General features: G+C 42.7%; 1 protein-coding gene across 1 annotated transcript in view; it reads right to left on the bottom strand.

Annotated features, from left to right (window-relative positions):
• vat1l (vesicle amine transport 1-like) overlaps positions 1-25082 on the bottom strand; it is a 198307-nt gene that overhangs the window by 112055 nt on the left and 61170 nt on the right. The window contains exons 4-7 of the mRNA XM_043706556.2: positions 24537-24679; positions 6734-6837; positions 6523-6578; positions 4289-4483 (exon numbers count right to left, since the gene is read on the bottom strand). Coding sequence (XP_043562491.1) covers positions 4289-4483; positions 6523-6578; positions 6734-6837; positions 24537-24679 — 498 coding nt within the window. The remainder of the gene's footprint in view (positions 1-4288; positions 4484-6522; positions 6579-6733; positions 6838-24536; positions 24680-25082) is intronic.

The following is a 25082-nucleotide window of genomic DNA, read 5'->3' as shown; positions in this document are numbered from 1 at the left end:
ATCCAGTCCATCTAAAGTTGCACATCTTTGGACCGTGGGAGGAAACTAGAGCACCTAGAGGAAACCTGCACAGACACAAGGAAAATGTGCAAACTCCACACAGTCGCCCAGGTCCTTGGTGCTGAGAGGCAGCATTGCTAACCACTGAGAAACCATGCCACACCGTCTACCCTTGGGAGATACATTGGTAAAAATTCACTTTGGATCATCTAAAATAATAAAGAAAATTAGGCAAAGTGGAAAGTGAGTTGCCAATTCATTGTGAAGGAAGGAAAAATTAGAAAAAAAGCTTGTAAATCTGACCTGTTTTATATCCTTCAGAACAGAGCTCGCGTACATTTATTTCTAAATATTCTTGCTTACTTTTAACTGGATTTCCACTCTGTGGTTATGTCCTCCTATTAACTCATTCCCCACAGTGTCTGAGCTTGAGACACACTTTAAGGAAGTGAAGCTCACTGGTGGTTTCCTGGTTAACTATCCCATCCTCATGGGCAGATTCGGTTAGATTACTTACAGTGTGGAAACTGGCCCTTCAGCCAACAAGTCCACACCAACCCTTCGAAGAGCAACCCACCTAGGCCCATTCCCCTACATTTATCCCTTCACCTAACACTACAGGCAATTTAACATGGCCAATTCACCTGACCTGCACATCCTTGGATTCTGGGAGGAAATGGGAGCAGTCGGAGAAAACCCACACAGACACAGGGAGAATGTAAACTCCACACAGACAGTTACCAGAGTTGGGAATTGAACCCAGGTCCCTGGTGCTGTGAGGCAGCAGTGCTAACCACTGTGCCACCGTGCCGAACCTTTCCCTACCCTTTTCCAGTGAATTAGATGGGCAGATGACTGGGCTGGAATGATTCAGCAATAAAATGAACCTTGATAAGCTGGGGTTCTTCTCCATAGAACACAGAAGGCTGAGTGGGCATTGTTGAGGGGATAGGTGATGCGTGTTGATTGTGGTGTGGAAAGTTATGAGGGGCATAAATAGGGTAGGTAGGGAGAAACATTTCTCCTTAGTACAATGGACAACAACCAAGGGGCATAGTGTGATGGTAAGGAGCACGGGATATAGAGGGAATTTGAGGAAAATGTCTTTCACCCAGAGAGCTGATGATGTGGAGATGCCAGTGTTGTTAGAAGTCACACAACACCAAGCTATAGTGCAACAGGTTTATTTTAAAATCACAAACTTTAGCAGTGCTGCTCCTTCATCAGGTGAAGTGGCAAAGGCAACCTGACCTCACGAAGCAGCAGCACTCCGAAAGCTTCTGATTTTAAATATACCTGTTGCATTATGACCCAGAGGGTTGTGGGTATCTGGAACTCGCTGCCTAAGAGATTGACAGAAGCAGGAACCCTCAACGTTTTTAAGAAGCATTTAGCTGAGCACTTGAAATGCCATAGCGCAAGGCTACCAGTTAAAAGCAGGAAAATGGGATCCTAATGGATAAATGTTAGATAATCAGTATGAACACAACAAGCAAAACGTTCTTTTTACATGCAGTAAAAACTCTGTGACTCTGAGATGATAATGGAAAAGACCTGAAATTTTAAAGTGCCAATTTTGGAGCTAGCAATGACTGCCAGTGTGATTGGAAGGGTGGGACAGAAATTATGGCCAATTAGGACAGCTTGAAAACTCCTTTCGACTGGGTTAGGACTTCTGGTTTTCAAGGTACTGGACTGGTAACACATCTAGCAGAGGCCAGCTCACCAAAGGCAAACAAATACACAATTGGTGGCCAATCTAAGCTGCACTTAGCATTGCCATGACCCATCAAACAAAACAGAGAAAGAACTGGTTCTTTGGCATCACAAAGGTGGCAAGGGGAGTGGGCACTCTGCACATAGGCTTTGAATAGAGTAGGCATTAGCTGGCAACACAGACAGAGGGCAAAAGAGTAATGAGCAAACACAGAATGTCAGAGAAATTCAGTGGGTTTGATAGCATCTTTGAAGAGAGAAACAGGGTTAACGTTTCAAGTCCGGTATATCATGAGTGAGGAAAGAGGGACAGGAAAGTAACTGATTCTGAACCCTTCGCTGAGGATCAAATATCGAAGAGGGAGCAACCTGGGAATGTCTGAAAACTAGGGCCCCAGGAGACTGTAGTTCTCCAATCAGATAGCTATAGAGATCTGAGCCCTTATTCTCAAAGAGCTCAAACTGGTCAATATTCCCAGGACAGCAGCTGTCAACGTAAATGTGACCATTAACTTATTCACTTCTGGATTCTACTGAGAATCATCTGTGGGATTAGACACATCTTCCACCACTGCATTTCACTGGGCATTGATATTGTCATTGCTAGAGCTGGACAGCATATTTGTTTAACGATAGACATTGCCCCTGAACAATTGGGGGCAATAGGTTTGCTTCCATCATTGGGCAGGTCTCAGTTGCTGGTCGTCCATGTGGTCATCAAGGTTCTCAGCAACTGGTCAATGAGATCTAACAATAGGAAGAGTTTCCACTCCCTGTACATTCAACTGGTTTGTAACCACAATAAGAATGTCCTCCATGCGTGGACACTTTCCTGGCAGTGCTATGATCCTCTCGTTGACTAGAAGCACAAACTGCCTCAGATCTTCACTCCCAATCTAAAGTATGTAAATGGATCCTTGAGATCAAGTGAGATCTCTTCAAGATATCACTGCTGACACCAAAGTATAGAGGCAGCACAATCAGTGCCACCTATCGACAAGGCAAGTATCGTGCAAGCCATTCGGTTTCTGAACAGGCTATCCACATATAAGGCCAGAAGAAGGGACTGAAGTAGCCCATTCGGCCCAATCACTCTGCCCCATCATTCAGTAAGATCATGGCTGATTTGATAATCCTCTACTCCACTTTCCTGTCTTTTCCCTATAGACCTTGATTCGTTTACTGACCAAAAACCTGTCTATCTCAGCTTTGGATATACTTAACGATTCAGCCTCAATAGCCCTCGGTCACTGCCATCCTCCCACTCGAATAAATGCCCCCACACCATTACCAAATCCACCAAGATTGAGGGCATAGGATTTCACCTCATCATAGCCAGTTTGCAAATATTCATTCATTTACCTCAGCTAAGTGTCTGAAATTCCCTGAACCCTGAATAAAATAGTTGATTTTCTTATCTTGTGGTGAGATGAATAACATAGTGCAACCTTGATTTGTGCATTATGATAGAATGAGCTTAGGGAGACGTAACATTTAAATGAGGGCAATTCCCATGACGCTTTCACAGTACTGACCACAATGAGAAACATCAAGCAAATTCCACTGGGTTCAACAGAAATCATCATTAATATAAAGTAATTGAAAAGGGTAGTGCTGGAAAAGCACAGCAGGTCAGGCAGCATCCCAGGACAAGGAGAGTGAACGTTTTAGGCATAAGCCCTTCATCAGGAATGATTGAGGGCTTTTGCCCAAAACGTCGATTCTCCTGCTCCTGGGATGCTGCCTGACCTGTTGTGCTTTTCTAGCGCCACCCTTTTCCACACTGATTCTCCAGCACCTGCAGTCCTCACTTTCTCCTGAATATGAAGTAATGTCAAACCAAGCATTTTTTTTTACATCTTTATAAAACTTTGCACAGAAAGCAAAGAACATTAAATAAATCAAAAACCATACCGTAATCTAATTGATTGACATGCAAAGTTAACCACAGAACATTATGCCTTTGACAGAGGGAAACACAAAAAACACCTGCTTCCTGGAGTTCAACAATATTGCACAGCACCAACCAACACAAACTTCCTCACTGCAATCAATGTTGAGTTATTTGCCCTCATGAGAGTCATGACGTGGTACAGTTTTAACAGTACAATTGAAAATGGGCTAATAACAAAAGAAAAATATTTTTCCTAAGTGTTGCATCCACTAGTTATGAGCAACCTGACTTTAAATTATAACAAAAACTACATGAACTGCTGACTTCTCTCATTGGTATGCAGTTTCTCTACAAATTAATGTGCCAAAGAATTTCATTTAAGGAATTGTTGCAGGTGAGATCAATGGAGACTTGGCTTCCTCATTATTATGGTCTATATAATAGCTAATTCCACAAACAGATTTGATTTCCATTGTTCATACCTTTCAAGAAGACATGTGTTAAAGATTTTGCTATCTTTCACATAGGCACAGCAAATTTCAAGGAAATTGCACTGATTAGCAGAATACTCTGGGTGGACCCATTGCTACTGAACACAAGTCGAATTACTATGATTTGAGAGAGCTTGTCTTGCAGCTCATCCACGAACACACAGTATATACAACTTGACTTCCTTACCTCCTCCAGAGCCCATAATGAATCCACCAAAGGTTTGATCTTCTTCTCCTTATACAGCAACATGAGCTTATCTATCACTGCTTTCACTTGGGCTCCACGACCTTGTTTGAAGAGGAGGTTAAGCAATGAAAATCCAGCAATGACTTTGTTCTCTTCATAGAGTTTTATGGGGTTCACCTTCTCAACTTGCCACCACTGTAAAAGGAAAAAGAACGTTCACTTTCATTAAACTGGTCTTGAGACCATCCTTCCATTTATCCCTTGAGTTACAGATTCAATGGTTCAATGATTACAGGCACGACATCGCTATGACACTATGATCTAATGAGCTACAAGCACAACAGGGTTTTTATAAACTAGCTTACAGGTACAACACGGGCTATGGTTTAATGAATCTAGCTTATTGGGCTAAATAAAAGAAGAAGCAAATGCACTTTTAAAATGGAAGCAGGTGTCTATTTTGAAGGTGGGCTTCAGCACTTAGAAAATTAATTTTAAGTGAACAGGGCATCAAAATAAAGGGTTCATCAAGATGCAGTTTGTGAGAGAGTTAGCTTTGAACATTTATGTTCAAGAGTCAAGATACAATGAGGACATAGCCATTCAGCCTGACAGCTCCATGCTGGTATTTATGCCCCACACAAGCCTCTCCTTCTCCTAATTCATGTCACCCCATCAACATGATCTGTATTCCTTTCTTTGTAACATCCATCCATCTGTCCGACCTTTGGTCTTTCTGTCTGTCTGTCTATCTATCTATCTATGTATCATTCGCTTAAAAGTATCTAAGTCATTTGCCTCAACTAGGTGATTAGCCAGGGATTGCAACTTAATATAGTAAATAAAGTATGTTCACATTCACTTCCTGTAGACAAAACGTAATTTCCTGTTGTCACATTTTCACTTTTTGTGTCATTTTTTTCTTCCAATTTATCATGAAAACTCTTTGTTCTTCTTCCTTCCTTCACAAATTAGTTCTGGCTTTAACTTAACTGTAGGTGGTAAACTAAAATCGTGTAAATATATGAAAACATGACAGGATACATGGCTTCAAAATGGAGATTGAATTATATCTGCACAGCCTCATATTACCAACCACTGGCCTGCCTCCCCAGGAGAGTGCACATTAGGTGGCAACCAGTGGACATGTAGAAATAAGTAGTCTCTTGATAGTACAGACATGAACATTAGCTAAAATGGGAGAAGGTGGAGGGATGGAACTAAGTGCATTTCTTATCTGGAGATCCAGCACAGAGGCTGAATGGCCTCCTTCTGTCCTACCTTTTATCTCGCACACATCAGAAAACATCCAAGGATACTAAATTTCAAATGATCACAGCAATTTATATGACTGAGAAAAGGGTGCTTAGTCATCGTAAAGTTGATTCTGTTTGCAGAAAGCAAAGAGATACTATCGGATCTCCCAAGCTCACAGGTAAATTAGAAAGGATACAATGCTTGAATACATTCCGTTGGTCATAAAGAGCAAGTCCCTGCATAGGGACGCATGGTATCTGAAGCAAGTGTAAATGTGTTACGACCTGTGTTATCTTAATTTTCTATCTATGGTGGAATTGAGGGTTATTCAGCAAGTGTTGCCCAATCATGAAATCACATCTAAAAGTAGATTGGGTTTGGCAAGGAAGGGTTAGTTGAATGCTGTCTATCCTCTGCCTACTACGAACAAATGTACAAAAAGTAAACCTGTTGTGTCAAGTGTTTCTGTGCTGTAAAAGTCTGTGTAATCTTCAGAATGCAGAGAGTACAAGTAAAATATTTTATTCGTAAATAAATTTGGAATTGTGTTTATTATTGCTGTTTAGCTTAATGTCACAGAAGTACAAAACATTCTCAAAGCCTCAATTTTTTTACTGTGCAGTTAATAATGTTTTCACGGTCACTGAGTGCACATTGATAACTGATGAACACCAGTCATCAGGGAAAATGGAGATCCCTAATATCTTCCAGTAGTTTAAGAGATTAAATTGTTTAAGCTTATTTAGATCTTTTGGTGTGGGCAACAGCGATTGGCTCGAGTGAATTATCTGGTGGAAGCTAAATGTTATGGATCAGAACATAGCGGAGTTACAAAATATCAAAGGGATGAGCTAGAAATTTCTTGCCCTGCTACCAAAAATAACATAACTGCACACATAACACAGACATATACGCATTCTGCACAGCAAGCTAATACTCAACTTACTACTTAATTATTAATTTTTTTTAATACTTACTGATTTGGCAAAGCTGAAGAAGCTTTTTGTTTCTCCGGTAACCATATTTGATGAGCCTGGAATTTGGTGAATACATGGTTGTAATGCTTGCAAGACACGAATATTCTTTCACATTAATGCAACAACACAATCCATTTATTATTTAAATACGTGCTTCTCAAATATGCTCAGACTGAGGTACTCACTCGGTGTGAACCAGTACACTACTTACCGTACAGGATGTATGTTCCAAGTGGTTTCAAGAGCCCAAGACCCTTCCCAGTATTTTCACCACACAGGCAATCCAGGACAATGTCGACTCCATCGGGAGAAATTCTATAGCAGAACCACAAATAGACCTTACTACAGAACCAATGTTTGGACCGAGACTTCTATAGAATTTATCTTGGATTAAGAGGCCATTTCCACCAACTGCTCCATATCAATGTTCTATCACAAATTCCACGGGCTTAATGTTACAAAAATACAAAACAGTCTCAGGTTTCTTACTGTGCCATCAGTAATGTTCTCAAAGTCACTGCACATACATTGACAACTGGTAACACCAGCCATCACAGAGAAACTGGAGTTCTATCATCCAACTCAATCATGAAGTGATTGCTGGGCCTCTTGCTGAGATATTTGTATCATCGATAGTCACAGGTGAGGTGCCGGAGGACGAGAGGTTGGCAAACAGTGATGCCACTGTTTAAGAAAAGCGGTAAAGACAAGCCAGGGAACTATAGACCAGGGAGCCTGACCTCGGTGGTGGGCAAGTTGTTGGACGGAATCCTGAGGGACAGGATGTACATGTATTTGGAAAGGCAAGGACTAATTAGGGATAGTCAACATGGCTTTGTGCATGGGAAATCATGTCTCACAAACTTGATTGAGTTTTTTGAAGAAGTAACAAAGAAGATTGATGAGGGCAGAGCAGTACCACCGTGCCGCCCACCACGGGCGGCACGGTGGCACAGTGGTTAGCACTGCTGCCTCACAGCGCCAGAGACCCGGGTTCAGTTCCCGCCTCAGGCGACTGACTGTGTGGAGTTTGCACATTCTCCCCGTGTCTGCGTGGGTTTCCTCCGGGTGCTCCGGTTTCCTCCCACAGTTCCAAAGATGTGCAGGTCAGGTGAATTGGCCATGCTAAATTGTCCGTAGTGTTAGGTAAGGGGTAAATGTAGGGGTATGGGTGGTTTGCGCTTCGGCGGGTCAGTGTGGACTTGTTCGGCCGAAGGGCCTGTTTCCACACTGTAAAGTAATCTAATAATCTAATCTACATGTGATCTACATTGAGTTCAGTAAGGCATTTGACAAGGTTCCCCATGGGAGACTGATTTGTAAAGTTAGATCTCATGGAATACAGGGAGAACTAGCCATTTGGATACAGAGGGTGGTGGTGGAGGGTTGTTTTTCAGACTGGAGGCCTGTGACCAGTGGTGTGCCACAAGGACCGGTGCTGGGTCCTCTACTTTTTGTCATTTATGTAAATGATTTGGATGCGAGCATAAGAGGCACAGTTACTAAGTTTGCAGATGACATCAAAATTGGAGGTGTAGTGGACAGCGAAGAGGGTTACCTCAGATTACAACAGGATCTGGACCAGATGGGCCAATGGGCTGAGAAGTGACAGATGGAGTTTAATTCGGATAAATGCGAGGTGCTGCATTTTGGGAAAGCAAATCTTAGCTGGACTTATACACTTAATGGTAAGGTCCTAGAGAGTGTTGCTGAACAAAGGGACCTTGGAGTACAGGTTCATAGGTCCTTGAAAGTGGAGTCGCAGGTAGATAGGATAGTTAAGAAGGCGTTTGGTATGCTTTCCTTTATTAGTCAGAGTATTGAGTACAGGAATTGAGAGGTCATGTTGTGGCTGTACAGGACATTGGTTAGGCCACTGTTGGAATATTGTTTGCAATCTTGGTCTCCTTCTTATCAGAAAGATGTTGTGAAACTTGAAAGGCTTCAGAAAAGATTTACAAGGATGTTGCCTGGGTGGAGGATTTGAGCTACACGGAGAGGCTGAACAGGCTGGGGCTGTTTTCCCTGGAGCATCGGAGGCTGAGGGGTGATCTTTTAGAGGTTTACAAGATTATGAGGGACATAGATAGGATAAATAGGCAAAGTCTTTTCCCTGGGATCGGGGAGTCCAGAACTAGAGGGCACAGGTTTAGGGTGAGAGGGGAAAGATATGAGACCTAAGGGGCAACTTTTTCATGCAGAGGGTGGTACATGTATGGAATGAGCTGCCAGAGGATGTGGTGGAGGCTGGTACAACTGCAACATTTAAGAGGCATTTGGATGGGTACATGAATAGGAAGGGTTTGGAGGGATATGGGCCGGGTGCTGGCAGGTGGGACTAGATTGGGTTGGGATACCTGGTCGGCATAGACAGGTTGGACCGAAGGGTCTGTTTCCATGCTGTACATCTCTATGACTCTATGACTCTATGTCCCTCCATGGGATTCCTGTTGTTACATAGTTCATGTATAAACATGTTTATTCACACCCTGCCACTCTCTTCAAAATTCACAAGGTGGACAGTGGCAGCAGGGTGTACAATACATAAAATGCACTGTTACAATTTCAAAAAGCTCCTCTGACAGCACTACTCAAACCAGCCACCTCCACCGTCTCACAGAACAAGGTTAACAGATGTATGGAAACTAACTGCAAGTCCCCTTCCAAGTGCAATACCATCCTGACTTGGAATTATACGGAGTGTTTCTTCACTGTCGCTGGGTCAAAATCCTGGAATGAGTTCCCTAACAACACTGTGGGTGTCTAATGAGAGCAGTTGTTCAAAAAGGCAACTCACCAACACCTTCTCAAGGACAATGAGGAACTGGCAATAAAATAATTATACAGCCTGTCCAAGTGGGACAGCATGGTGGCTCAGTGGTTAGCACTGCTGCATCACAGTGCCAGGGACCTGAGCACGATTCCATTTCTGGGCAACTGTCCGTGTGGAGTTTGCACATTCTCCCCTTTTCGATATGGGTTCCTCCTACAGTCCAAAGTAGGTGGATTACCCATGGAAAATGCAATGTTAGAAGGTGGGTCCGGGTGGGATGTTTGTTCAAGGACTAATGTGGACTCAAAGGGCTGAATAGCCTGCTTCCACACTATATAATCCTGGATTCATCCCCTGAGGTAGAAAACCTGTTTTGGTAAGGTTTATCATCAACAATGATGTGGAGGTTCTGGGGGTGGACTGGGATGATCCTGCCCCACTAGTTACCTGAAGGAGCAGCGCTCTGAAAGCTAATAAATCCATTGGACTATAACCTGGTGTTGTGTGATTTTAAACTTTATCATAAACAAAGCAGATTAACAGATTTATTTCAGCCTGCAGAAAGGCTAATGGGCTTTTGGGCATCATAAAAATGACTGAATCTTCTTGAAAGAAGAACTTGTACCTCTGAATACCACAGTTTAATGTAGCCGTAGGGGTGTGACCGAAAAGAAGTCCACTGCACCTACATTTATGAAAGCTCACAGCATTACTGCTATTCAGGCAGGTAGCTGGACAGCAGTGGGGCATAAGGACCATAGATGCAGAAATCATACTCTCTCCAAACCACTGCCAAGATTCGTTGGGTAATCAGAGGCATTGGGCTGCTGCTGGTAATATACCCACCCGAGGCCTACAATCACAAAGATTCCCAGGTGAGTGATAATGGGACGTTGGGTCACATGAGACACAGGGAGGCGGAGTTAGCACCGAGGGCAGGGGCTGGTTTTCAGTAGCTCTGCCTTCTTGACTCCGCGTCCCTCAAACACGGAATGAAAGTAAGGGCAGCCAGCACCACTGAAGGATTTGCTTTTCAGGCTTCTTGCACAGTGCAGCCTCTCCTCCTCTGCTTATGGTGGAATGAGTGCCTGAAGCAGGCTTTAACTGGGCCTTCCTATCCTGGACATAACTTGGAGGAAAGCGGTCCTCAAGCATCACCCGCTTGTCCAAATTGAATGCATTCCCCAACAACAAATCTGCCTTGATGTGGGGGCATTAAATTCTGGCTTTAATATTAGAGAAAACTGCCTTGCTTTACTCCATTGGGAAAGATCCTTCATTCAGTGCCAGATAAGCTGCTGGAAGGTAATTCTCTTTTACAGCAATGGAAGGAACTCATTCAGCTCTTGAGACTGTTCTGACCCTCAGCTGAGACATAGCCAATTTGAATCTTCATCTTACATTAATTCCAGCTTACAGCCATGGACTGGGGAAGGTTAATGTAAATAGACAGTGAGGTCTACATGATATGGTTCTATTCACGAGAAGAATCACAAGCTTAGCAAGGGCTTCACAATGTCTACACTCAGTAGTGTGTTGCAAATCAGAACTCTGAAAACATGGATCCTGATTAAAGATCCCACACAATGAGGTATAATCCTCCCAAATACCTCCTGTCCTATTAACCATGAGGCTTTTAAACTTAGAAGTGCCCTTCCTTTGTGTTCTACAGTGTTAATGAAACGACTCCAAAACACTTGAAGTTCCTTCAGTTACTCCTGGGATGTGGGCACAGCTCAAAAGACTGATCTACAATTGCCTGGGAAGATGGAAGATTTTCCTTGATTGCTTGCAAAAGCTTAATGCCACAATGTCTTTGTCCAATTTGTCAATATATCCTCTAACTCACCTTGTACAATTCTGTGCAGATCTGCTCATAAAATATTAAACAACTTATAAATATATGAATTTCCTGTAAGTATATCAGATGCATTCAGTAATATTTCTTCAATTATCCTCTTCTACCAGACATTTTTAGTTTGGCTAATGCAGTGCTATCAATATTACTAATGCTTAGTTGAATCATCTATCTTTGGTCTCTACAGTAGACAGTATTGTTGCCTACCTCTTGCCAAGTAGCATAGAACATAGAACATTACAGCGCAGTACGGGCCCTTCGACCCTCGATGTTGCGCCGACCTGTGAAATCAATCTGAAGCCCATCTAACCTACACCATTAAGTTCTCGTCCATATGTCTATCCAATAACCATTTAAATGTCCTGAAAGTTGGTGAGTCTACTACTGTTGCAGGCAGTGCGTTCCATGCCCCTACTACTCTCCGATTAAAGAAACTACCTCTGACATCTGTCCTATATCTATCACCCCTCAATTTAAGTTATATCCCCTCGTGCTAGCCATCACCATCCAAGGAAAAAGGCTCTCACTGTCCAACCTATCTAACCCTCTGATTATCTTACATGTCTCTATTAAGTCACCCGTCAACCTTCTCTCTAACAAAAACAGCCTCATGTCCCTCAGCCTTTCCTCATAAGACCCTCCCTCCATACCAGGCAACATCCTGGTAAATCTCCTCTGAACCCTTTCCAAAGCTTCCACATCCTTCCTATAATGCGGTGACCAGAACTGTACACAATACTCCAAGTGCAGCAGCACCAGAGTTTTGTCCAGCTGCAGCATGACCTCATGGTTCCAAATCCAATCCTTCTACCAATAAAAGCTAACACATCGTATGTCTCCTTAACAACCCTATCAACCTGGGTGACAACTTTCAAGGATCTATGTACCTGGACATCGAATACCCTCTGCTCATCTATACTACCAAGAATCTCACCATTAGCCCAGTACTCTGCATTCCTGTTACTCCTTCCAAAGTGAGTCGCCTCACACTTTTCCACATTAAACTCCATTTGCCACCTCTCAGCCCAGCTCTGCAGCTTATCTATGTCTCTCTGTAACCTGCAACATCTTTCAGCATATCCACAACTCTACCGACGTTAGTCTCATCCGCAAATTTACTAACTCATCCTTCTATACCCTCATCCAGGTCATTTATAAAAATGACAAACAGCAGAGGACTCGAAACAGATCCTTGTGATACCCCACTCGTAACTGAACTCCAGGATGAATAAGACCCATCAACCACCACCCTCTGTCTTCTTTCAGATAGCCAATTTATGATCCAGACAGCTAAATCACCCACAATCCCATGCTTCTGTATTTTGTGTAATAGCATACCTTCAGGAACCTTATCAAATGCCTTATTGAAATCCACATACGCCACATCAACTGATTTACCCTCATCTACCTGTTTGGTCACCTTCTCAAAGAACTCAATAAGGTTTGTGTGGCATGACCTCTCCTCATGTTGACTACCCCTAATCAACTTATTCCTCTCTAGATGATTATAAATCCTATCTCCTATAATCCTTTCCAACACTTTACCCACAACCGAATTAAGGCTCGCTCGTTACCCGAGTTGTCTCTATTCCCCTTCTTGAACAAGGGAACATTCGCGATCCTCCAGGCTTCTGGTACTATTCCTGTAGACAATGACAACATAAAATCAAAAGATAGGGCTCATCAATCTCCTCACTGGCTTCCCAGAGAACCTTAGGATAAACCCCATCCGGCCCAGGGGACTTATCTATTTTCACACTTTCTAGAATTGCTAACAACTCCTCTTTGTGAACCTCAATCCTATCTAGACCAGTAGCCTCTATCTCAGTATTCTCCTCAACCACATTGTCTTTTTCTACATAACAGCAAAAGTAGGCCAAATGAGAACAAAAAATTAGGACTGGGAAATTGGGTAAGTGGAGGGGAAGACTGTACTAAATGGGTGGTTGGAAAAATTGACCTGAGACAAAGCGTGTTGGGGCGAGGGACGAAAGGAAAGGGAAAGCTGAAGGGAAGTGATGAAACAAGATGCAAATTCTCCTAGTGCAGTAGGTAGCGACAATGGCTCTGAACCAGAGGTTAGAGTTTCAAGTTTGAGTTGCACTCATGTATTTGATGGGAACACAACGTGTATTCACAATGCAACAAAAAAGGTTGATTATCAGCCTTTATATCCTTCCAATGTGCTTGGCAGACAGTAAGAGTTTGAGAGTCTCCTGGCATGGTATGCTTGATGCAGAATGAATCCTGATGAAGAGCTTATGCCCAAAACGTTGACTCTTCTGCTCCTCGGATGCTGCCTGACTGGCTGTGCTTTTCCTGCATCACACTCTTTGACTCTCATCTCTAGCATCTGCAGTCCTCACTTTCTCCTGCAGAGTGACATCCCTGAAATATAGCTTCTGGTAACAGACCGGTGACCTGCTCCTGGAAGAACGAGCAAACATATGCATCTGCTATGTCTGCCTCTTGTGTCACGAGATATGGGAACCTTCTAAGTCTAGGTGAATGAAGAAAAAACAGGAAAACATACACTAAGGTAGGAACTTTCATCTGAGTGAAACACACAGTCTTCTTCAAACTTGCTGTGTGCATGTGTTTAGATACGGTGAATTAATCAGAGCTGGATTAACAAAGAGCAGGGTGAGTCAGGAAAACAGAGACACCAGGAAAGGCAAGAGGAAAGTGGGAGAGATTTAGAAAGGAAGGAAGGAGATATAGAAGCAGAAAGGAAAGAAGGGGGAAGGGAACTGAGAAGGAAGAGAAAGAACAGAGCACTAGAAGGAACAAAGTGAGAGAATAAAGGAGCTAAAGAATTAAAATAAGAGTAATTAAAGTTTTAAGGAAATTTGGCAGATTGGGCTTTAGGTATCCCATCATGTCTTGTTGCTATTAAAACAGTCACAAGAAATCTTGATACGTTCCAGTTACTCACTAATACTCATGAATATCATGAAGTATTTCCCTAATGATTATATTATGAATCAATTATCCAGTGTCTCTTTTTCATTTATTATTTAGCCAGCATAATGCTGACAAAGTGAGATTCTTTAATAAACACAAGATAATGTCCAATTTGAGACCACTTTTAAGCTGAGTTGAGAATGGTTCTGAAATTGCTTTAATTTGTTGCAGCAAAGTTTCTTAAAAGACATCGAATTAGCCTATCTGCCTTGATGAAAGTTTAAAACAAACATCCCTGAGGTGAAAGATATTGCAGCCCACAACCCTGGAACATCTGTTTTCCTGGTCGCTGCCGAGTGACTGGGATTTATTTTGTTCATTTATGGAGAACGTCCAAGTTTTCTTAAACAACATCTTTCAATCCGTTTGCTTGACAGTGGAAGCTCTGCCTTAAATACTCAAGGACGTGCTTCATTATTTGGCTGGTGTTTTTTTGGCTATCATTTGGTTGTTGGATGTTTGAAATAATGACATTTTAGGCTTGTAAAGGTTACAGCTCTTAGAAACATAGGAAAAAAAAACAGGAGTAGGCAATTCAGCCCTTCGAGCCTGTTCCACCATCCAATACAATCTAGGCCCATCATTCAAATCAGTACACTGTTGCCCCTTTTTCTCCATACCCCTTGATCCTTTGAGTCCCAAGAACTATATCTAACTCCATCCTGGAAGTATTCAACGTTTGGTCTCAATCGCTCTTAGTGGCAGGTATAAGAATTCCACAGTCTCATAACGTTTTGGGTGAAGAAATTTATCCTCATCTTAGTTCTAAATGGTCTATCTCACATTTTTACACTGTGACCCCTGGTTTGGGGCCCTCGGGTCATGAGGAACATCCTTCCTTTGTTTACTATCTAGTCCTACTGGAATTTTATACATTTAGTAAAAACTTCCCCTGCTGAATGACAACTGCTTAGGTCAATGTCATATGACACAGTCAGTCACTCTTCAATGTGGCTGTGAATGTTGCCCACTGAAACATTTACACATACAATGCCATACATCCTGGGGATTACCATTGACCAGAAACTCAAATGGACTCACCACAATAACACAGTGGCTACAAGAGCAAGTCAAGGGCTCAGAATACTCTGGGAAGTTATTCACGTCCAAAATTCCCAGAGCCTGTCCATCATTTACAAGGCACAAGTCACGGGTGTGATGGAATACTTCCCACTTGGCTGAATGGAGCAGCTCCAACAATAAGAAGCTTGACACCATCCAGGACAACGTAGCCCACTTGATTGGCAGCACATCCACAAGCAACCATTCCCTCCACCACCAATTCTCTGTAGCAGCAGTGCATACTATATACAAGATGCACTGCAAAAATCCTTAGACTGTGCTTTCCAAACCCACGACTACTTCCATGTAGAAGGACAAGGGCAGCAAATGAATACAAACACCACCACCTGCAAGATCCCCCCAAGCCACTCACTATTCTGACTTGGAAATACATCACCATTCCTTCATTGCTGCTGGGTCAAAGTTCTGGAATTCCCTCCCTAGAGGCATTGTGGGTCAACCTGGACTGCAGCGGTTCAAGATGGCAGTTCAACACCACCTTCTCAAGGGCAACTAGGGACGGACAATAAATGCTGGCCCAGCCAGTGTCACCCACATCCCATAAGAGAATTTTTTAAAAAGCCACAAGTGGTTCCTGGCTAATTAGTTCCTTCGATCCTTATTGACAATACACAATATACAACAGGTCTGGACATCTGCTGCAGGGTTCGCCTCTATGAACTGTGGATGCTGGAAACCTGAAGTAAAAACAGAAGTTGCTGGCAAATCTCAGCAGGTCTGGCAGCATCCATAGAGAGAAATCAGAGTTAATGCTTTGGTCCAGCAAAGAAAGATGCTGGAGAAGTATCACTGGACCCAAAATGTTAACTGTGATTTCTCTCCACAGATGCTGCCAGTCCTATTATATATAAAATCCCTACAGTGTGAAAGCAGGCCCTTGGCCCAACAAGTCTACACCGACCCTCCGAAGAGAAACCCACCCAGACTCTATTGCTCTACATTTACTGCTGACTAATACACCTAACCTACACATCCCTCAACACTATGAGCAATTTAGCATGGCCCCTTTGGATTAGGGGAGGAAACCAAAGCAGCCGGAGGAAACCCACGGAGACAGAGTGAGAATGTACACACTACATACAGACAGTTGACTGAAGCTGGAATTGAACCCAGGTCTCTGGCGCTGTGAGGCAGCAGTGCTAACCACTGAGCTACCATGCTGCCCCAATCTCCTGCTGAGATTTGCCAGCAGTTTCTGCTTTTGTTTCTTCTTCATGGGGTGAGGCTAGGTATGGATTGGATATTTGCAAAGACCTCTAAGTTCACCTCAACTCTAACACATTTCTACAAGATGGGGTTTATCAGAAAATTTGGGAACCCCTTTAATGTTCCTGACAGAAGCGAATCCGATGGAATATGAAAGTAGCTATGGAATATTAAAGGGGCAGAAGCACCCTGATGATTGGAGGCAATGTTCCACTGAAAGCCTTGCTCGAGACCACAACAGGTCACTGTTGGATAGCAGGTAATGGGGGTGGGGAGGATGTACTGTGAACAGGCCTTTTACTACATATAGGAGAAAGTGAGGACTGCAGATGCTGGAGATCAGGGTATCATGGGGCGGTCAGGTTGTTTCATGGAACGTTTCAGAGTACATCTCCAGGACACACGCATGAAACACATAGCTGAATACTTTAACTACACCCCCACTCCGCCAAAGACATGCAAGTCCTGGGCCTCCTCCACGTCAAACCCTAACCACCTGACACCTGGAGGAAGAACGCCTCATCTTCCACCTTGGGACCTTCCAGCCACACGGGATCAATATGGATCTCACCAGTTTCCTCATTTCCCCTCCCTCCCACCTTATCCCAGATCCAGCTTTCCAACTTGCTACCATCCTCATGACCCGTCCTACCTGTCCATCTTCTTTCCTACTTATCCGCTCCACCCTCCTCTCCAACCTAGCACCTTCACCCCCAACTTCATCTACCTATCGCATTCTCAGATACTTTCTCCCCAGCCCCACCCCCCTCCTATTTATCTCTCAGCCCCCTTGGGCCACAAGCTTCATTCCTGATGAAGAGATTATGCTTGAAACATCAATTTTCCTGCTCCTCGGATGCAGCCTGACAGGTTGTGCTTATCCGGAACCACACTCCTCAACTTTTATTATGTATCTCAAGCTGTCATCATCTGTGGTCCAGGGAATGTCATTGACACAGGGACAGCCATCACCGTTGCCAGGGTGGCACAGTGGCTCAGTGGTTAGCACTATTGCCTCACAGTGCCAGGGACCCGGGTTTGATTCCCACCTTGGGCAACTGTCTGTGTGGAGTTTGCATGTTCTCCCGATGTCTGCGTGGATTTCCTCCGGGTGCTCCGGTTTCCTCCCACAATCCAAAGATGTACAGGCCAGGTGAATTGGCCATGCTATATTGCCCATAGTGTTATGTGCATTAATCAGGGGTAAGTATCGGTTTGGGGTCTGGGTGGGTTAATCTTTCGAGGGTTGGTATGGACTTGTTGGGCCAAAGGGCCTGTTTCCATACTGTAGGGAATCTAATCTTTTATATGTGTCAGATGAAGAATGAGCTCCCAGTGATGATGGGGGAGGGAACTGAGGCCAGGGGCTAACCTCACCGTGCCTCATTGTCCTGGAATCTTCAGCTACTTTGAGATTCAACCAAGGGATGATCTCAGTAGAGGGCTTCAAGATTATAAAAGGATTTGATAACGTAGACAAAAAGAATTTTTCACCAAAATAAGTATGATAGGTGACTGATCCATTGGGAATTCACGAGAAACATCTCTATCAGAGAGTCATGAGAATGAATCAAAGAGTAGTCATAGCAAACAGCAGAAGTGTATTTAATGAGAAGCTACGTAAGTGCAGGAAGGAAAAGATTTGAAGAATATGTCAATGTGGTCAGGTGAAGAAAGGTAGAAGGAAGTGTAGACTTGTGACAGTGTTGTTGGGCCAAATGGTTGGCATCTGAGTTGCAAGTACTTTGCTAGCCAGAGGGGATGGGTTAGGGAGGGTGAGATGGGAAACAAATAAGATTGCTCATGGAAAAGAGAATAAGGAAGGGGTCGAGTAAGAAAATTGAGAGGACAGGAGTAGAGGGAACGGAGCATTAGGTGGTGCAAAGCAGACAGAGTTCCAGGAAAGAAGGGAGTTCTGGGCACTTGAGTCAGTGGAGGAGAGGACATTACTAAATGAGAAATTGGAAATGTTGACATGGGACAAAGCAGGATGGGATAAAGTACCAAAGGAAAAAGGAAACCAGAGCGAAGTGAAGAACTTTGCTGTGGAAACAAAATAAAAGTTGTTATAGTGCAATGGGTAGTGTCAATATCTCTGAGCTAGAAGTTTGTTCATTTATTATATTTTATTTGCATGTTAAGCACCAGTAATATTTGTTCTCGAAACTGTGAATCCAGCTAGATCAGACATTTTGTAACCTTAATGGCAATCTGAGCTTCCAAACTCATAATCTCACTAATACCAACGTCCACCTCCTTTGTTAACTGACTCTATTCCTGCCCCAGTCTATCTTCTGCTGGAATCTCACTCAGCCTTTGTCACAAACAAACTCAATAATTTCAATGACCTGCTGGCCATCCTCCCCCATCATTAGCTCATCCAGATCCCTTAACCCAATGTCATAACCCAAAACAACGACCTCACCCAGCATCCCCATGATTGAACAAAGAACAATACAGCACAGGAAAAGGCCTTTCAGACCTCCAAGCCTGTGGGTGACACATTTTGCCTTCCATTTTAAAAACTGTGTTAATTTACAGGATTCAGATCCCTCTATTCCCTTCCTATTCATATATTCGCCCAGGTGCTTCTTGAATGCTGGTATTGTGTCTGCTTCCACCACCACCTCTGGTAGCACATTCCAGCCACTCACTACCCTTTATGTGGAAAAACCTGCCTCGGACATCTCTTGATTCACCAATGCCAAATGTAAAATTTTTATCTTCATGTTGTTTACAGCTTTCCATGGCCTCATCCAATAGAACATCTCCTCCAATCCTAGAAACCTCAAAGATGACTTTATTCCTCCAACTTGGTCCTCTTGGGGACTACAGATTCCCTTTGTTTCACTATTGGTGGTCAAACCTTTGGCTGTCTAGGTCCCATATTATAAAGTCCCATCTTTAAAACATGGATCAGCGTTTTTTACTTGCTCACTTCTAATATCTTTTTCCTTCTTTTGAGCTGCATCCGACAACACTTCAGGGAAGTACCTAGGGACATTATAGTTGCAAATAAATTCAAGTAACTGTTGTTGCTATTGTTGACATTATTATTGAAAAATCCCAAAGTATTCCTCACAGAGAAATGGATGTCAAGACAGTAAGATTTGGAGAGGTGATTCAAAACTTGATTGAAAACTTGGACTTCAAGTTTCCAGCTTTTTATCTTTTCCTCTCAACCTCTCCAAAATCCCAACTGTGAATGCCATGGGAACATCGAGATTGGGGCGGGGTAGGCCATTCAGCCCTTCAAGCATGCTCACCATTCAATGCAATCATGGCTGATCATCCAACTCATTGCCCAGTTCCTGCTTTTTCCCAAAACACTTTGAATCCTTTAGCCCTGAAAACTATATTTAACACTTTCTTGAAAACATTTAATGTTTTGGCCTTGACCAGTTGCAGAGAATTCCCGAGGTTCACTATTCTTTGCGTGAAGAAATTTCTCCTCATCTCATCTAGGAACACTTAGGAGGCAGCGATCATAATACAGTAGAGTTCAGTCTGCAGTTTGAAAGAGAAAAGGCAAAATTGGATGTAAATAAAGGTAATTACAGGGGCATGAGAGAGGAACTGACGAAAATTGACTGGAAGCAGAGCCCAGTGAGGAAGACAGTAGAGCAATAATGGCAGGAGTTTCTGGGTCGAACTGAGGACACAATACAGAGGTTCATCCCAACGAAAAGATAGATTATCCAGGGAGGGATTAGACAGCCATGGCTGACAAAAGAAGTCAGGAAATGTATCAAAAAAAAAAAGAGCCTATAAAGTGGCCAAGAGCACTGGGAAATCAGAAGATTGGGAAGACTACAAAAACAAACAGAGGATAATAAAGAGAGAAATAAGGAAGGAGAGGATCAAGTATGAAGGTCAGCTAGCCAGTCATATTAGAAATGATAGTAAAAGTTTATTTTAATACATAAGAAACAAATGAGAGGCAAAAATAGAAATTGGGCCACTCCAAATTGATACTGTAAGGTTAGTGCTGGGAGATTAGGAAATAGCTGAAGAACTTAATAAGTACTTTGTGTCAGTCTTCACAGTGGAAGACGTGAGTAGTCTCCCAACAATTAAGAAGAATCAGGGGACAGAGTTGAGTACGGTAGCCATTACAAAACAGAAAGTGCTAGAAAAGCTAAAAGGTCTAAAAAGATCAATAAATCTCCTGGCCCTGATGGGCTACATCCTAGAATTCTGAGGGAAGAGGCTGAGGTTGATTTGCAGATTGAGTCCGTGATTAAGAAAATAAATATAACGTTGTCATTTATCTCTAGAGGGTTGGAATATAAAAGTAGGGACATGCTTCTGAGACTTTATAAAGCTCTAATTAGGTCCCATTTAGAATACTGTGTCCAGTTTTGGGCCCCACACCTCAGGAAGGACATAGTGGCACTGGAGTGTGTCCAGCAGAGATTCACACAGATGATCCCTGGAATGGTAGGTCAAACAATATGATGAATGGCTGAGGATCCTGGGATTGTATTCATTAGAGTTTAGAAGGGTGAGGGGAGATCTAATAGAAACTTAGAAGATAATGCATGGCTTAAAAAGGGTGGACGCTGGGAAGTTGTTTCTGTTAGGTGGGGAGACAAGGAGCCATGGGCACAGCCTTAAAATTAGAGGGGTCAATTTAGAATGGAAATGAGCAGACATTTCTTCAGCCAGAGAGTGGTGGGCCTGTGGAATTCATTGCCGTGGAGCACAGTGGAAGCCAGGACATTGGGTGTCTTCAAGGCAGAGATTGATAATTCCTTGTGAGATCACAAATTTAAGGGCTACGGGGAGAGATCAGGTAAATGGAATTGAAATGCCCATCAGCCACGATTAAATGGCGGAGGGACTCGATGGGCTGAATGGCCTTGCTTCCACTCCTCTGTCTTATGGTCTTATTCCTTCATTGTTCTTTCTCTCTTCCATCTCCCCCCTCCCCACCCACTCAATACTACAAACAGTTCTTCTGTAACGCAATGGTTTTGTTCTTGTGCAACCCCACATTATAGAAGAATTGTGCTTTAGAAACAGCGCTTAAAGTGTTGGTGATATAATTGCATTAAATCAACACACAGTTTAAAAGTTCACATTTTAGGAACATTGCCCCAGTTTGTCAATTGCGTTACAGCGAATTTACATAAACAAAATGCACTTTATAGCAGAACGACCTGTATTCTCTGTTACATTTATGTCTTCTATCCCACTCTCGTTGTATTATTTCTCTTTAATCCCTTTGCCAGTTGCCTCTTCAATCAACCACGTTACTAGATCCCTCTGGCAAATTTCTACTTCTTACAAATAGATTGAAATATAGTTTGTATCCTTGGGAACTTGCATGCAGATCAAAATTCAACATTTCTGGCATGTTGCAGCATCACCTCAAAGATTTACAGACAGTCTCCAATCAAAGCAATGCAGAGATTCCCAGCTTATCTTCAAAGTAACTGAGTGCAAAACATGCCACAGACACAGATGACTGGATGATAGTACTGTTAAGGTGCAGGGGTTGATGCAAGTGAAGAGTTACCCAGGGAACAACTGATTGCAATATTTGGAATGAATGCATTCCTCAGAGCTTGCTTTGATATGTTCAATCGTTTACATTGAATTTTCTTCCACCCATATTCTCGGATTGCTTTTTTCATCAGCATAGTTACAACGCTGGAGTATTCCCATCAGAATTTTATTGAACTATTTTTCCCTTTCAAGTTGACTTCTTTAGCAAGTGAAACTACAACAGCAAATCTGTGAATTTACTGGAAGTATATTGGGCCGGATATTGCATGAGGAATGCTGGTGAAATCAACAAAACTGCTGCGTTGCAGTAAATCAAACTGTAAATATTTGTAACAAAAACAGAAATTGCTGGAAAAACTCAGCAGGTCTGACTGCATGTGTTCTGAAGCAAGGTCTCTGGACCTGAAATGTTTCTCTCGAGAGAGACACTGCAAGGTCTGTTGAGTTACTGCAGCAATTTGTGTTTTTGTTTCAGATTTCTAGCATCCACAGTTCTTCGGGTTTTTCTTTCGTTCAGTAAATATTTATGTCAGCTGAAATCCAGAAACCAATGTCTGAGATATCCTACTCCCCTAAAGGATACTATGCTGACTTCCACCAATTAGCTCACCGTCAAAATGAATACAGTGGAATTAATTAGTCCCATCTCTTTGCATTAAAAACAGCCGCAAAGTTGTGGCATTTTTAACTCGGGATAAAAATTGTGCGGGGTATGGAAAAAGAGGCTTCTCCACTACATTCTGCCAATTCTGAAAGTCTGCCACAAACAAAAACAGAAATTGCTGGAGAAACTCGGTCGGCCTGGCAGCATCTGTGGAGAGAAAGCAGAATTAATATTTCGCGTTCAGTAACAGAAGATTACTGGACTTAAAGCATTAACTGTGTTTCTCTCTCCTCAGATGGTGCCAGACCCACTGAGTTTCTCCAACACTTTCTGTTTTCATTTCAAATTTCCAGCATCCACAGTTCTTTGTTTTATTTCAGTCTGAAACCTGGTCTTGGATTTCTAAATCAAACAATAAATCTACTATAAGAAAGATGTAGTTAAATTTTAAAAGGTGCAGGAAAGATTTACAAGAATGTTGCCAGGGTTGGATGGTTTGAGCTAGAGGGAGAGGCTGAGTAGGCTGGGGCTATTTTCCCTGGAGCATCAGAGGCTAAGGGGTGGTTTTATAAAGGTTTATACAATCATGAAGGGCATCAATAGGATAAAAAGACAAGGTTTTTTTTCCCCAAGGATAGGGGAGCCCAAAACAAGAAAGCATATGTTTATGGTGAGAGGAAAAAAATATAGGACCTTTAAACGTAGAGGGTGGTGTGTGTAATGGAATGAGCTGCCAGAAGAAGTGGTAAGCTGGTACAATTACAACATTTAAAAGGCATCTGGATGGGTATATGAATAGGAAGGGTTTCGAACAATATGGGCCAAATGCTGGCAAATGCGATTAGATTAATTTAGGATATCTGGTCAGCATGGATGAATTGAACCGAAGGGTTTGCTTCTGTGCTGTATATCTCTAGGACTCTAAATCCTATTCTCTAGCAAATGTCAATTCTTAACTCAAATGAACACAGAAACTCATCCCAAGAATATCACTCATAAAGAGTGTACAGAAAACAAAGAATGCTGGAAATCACAGTGGGTCAGGCAGTATCCTTGGAGAGACAGCAAGCTAACGTTTCAAGTCCAGATGACTCTTCATCAGAGCTGAAGTGAAGTGTGGAGGGGTCAGCATTTATGTAATGGTGGTGATGTGGGGGGTTGGAATTCTTGGGGAGAAAGGATATTGATAGAGTGGATTAAGTGATTGAAATGTGAGAATGGCAGAACAAGAGTGTGTACAGGTTAGAAATAAAAGCTTCATTATCTTCCTCTCTCCACTTACTGTGTCAAAATGTAAATGTTTTGATTGATTAGCTCATATGTAGGATATGTGGCACAGAGAAAGGCCATTTTGCCCAAATATTCCATGTTGGTTTTTATGTCCCGCTCTTGTCTCCAGCCTCATCTATCAGAATAACTCTTCATCCCCATCCTTCCTTCTACACTTACCTAATTACACCTTAAACATCCAGAAACCCTTTGTGTTCACTGTCAGACAAACATAAGCCCCAGATGAAACATGATCGAAGCCAGTGTGCACTTCTTCAGTTCAACGGTCATCTTAGTCCCTTCTATTGCCTGAAAAATCAGACTTGACAATAATTTTTTAAAAATTGCTCATGGGATATGGGCATCACTGGCTTGGCCAGCATTTACTGCCCATCCCTAATTGCCAAGAGGGCACTTAAAAGTCAACGACATCACTGTGGGTCTGAAATCACATGGAGACCAGACCAGGTAAAGGTGGCAGATTTCTTTCTCTAAAGAACATTAGTGAGTCAGATGGGTTTTTAATGATAGTTGGCGGTGATTGTGTAGTCACCATTAGATCCCAGATTTTTACTAACTTTCATAGTGCAATGCAAGCCCTTGAATCCACAGTTTTAGCCTGAGGTTCTGAATTGCCTGTCCTCTGATATTACCACAATGCCACCACTATGAAAGGAGTAGAGTTCTCTCCTGTTGCTGAGAGTCCAGTGCTAATCATTCAAGCTCCTTACCTTGGTCTGTCTTACCTTTTCACATCCTGCACATAATCTGCATTCCGGTCAATGAGATGAGTGATGGAATCCTTGATAGCTTCGTGCTTAAAGGAGGAGGCTGTTCCAAACACAGTCACATCTGGAATAGTGGAGCAAAGCTGAGCAACAGCCTGGCCCTGCAGTAATCACAATTAAACCAGGTCTCAGCTTCAACATCTGACAGTGGCTTAACAAATAGATGTACAGACACTTTCAAAGAAATGAATTTACCCCAGGAGAGGAGTTCAGTAATTAGCTGCCACCCACATCCCACAGATTAGTGACAGGACATATTTTTAAAGTTTTAATTGGTACCCAATTACCATTCCTGAGCCGGAATGTGAATGCCTTGTTAGGAACTATATCCACTGCCTATCCTGGTGAACTAGCTCCAACACCAACTGTGCATGGAGGTCCATCAACGCAATGAAAGACACTCTTTGATTTGCATGAAACTTGTTGGTCTTTCAGAGCAAGGGGTTGACCCTGAGTGAATGTTTCAGACTGGCACATCCCAAGGTCTGGGTCTATGTACTGAGG

This window comes from Chiloscyllium plagiosum, unplaced genomic scaffold, assembly GCF_037043375.1.
Source record: "Chiloscyllium plagiosum isolate Xiang-an unplaced genomic scaffold, Cpla_swu_hap1 HiC_scaffold_17, whole genome shotgun sequence".
Classification (NCBI taxonomy): Eukaryota; Metazoa; Chordata; class Chondrichthyes; order Orectolobiformes; family Hemiscylliidae; genus Chiloscyllium; species Chiloscyllium plagiosum.
This window is presented reverse-complemented; position numbering and strand designations above follow the sequence as displayed.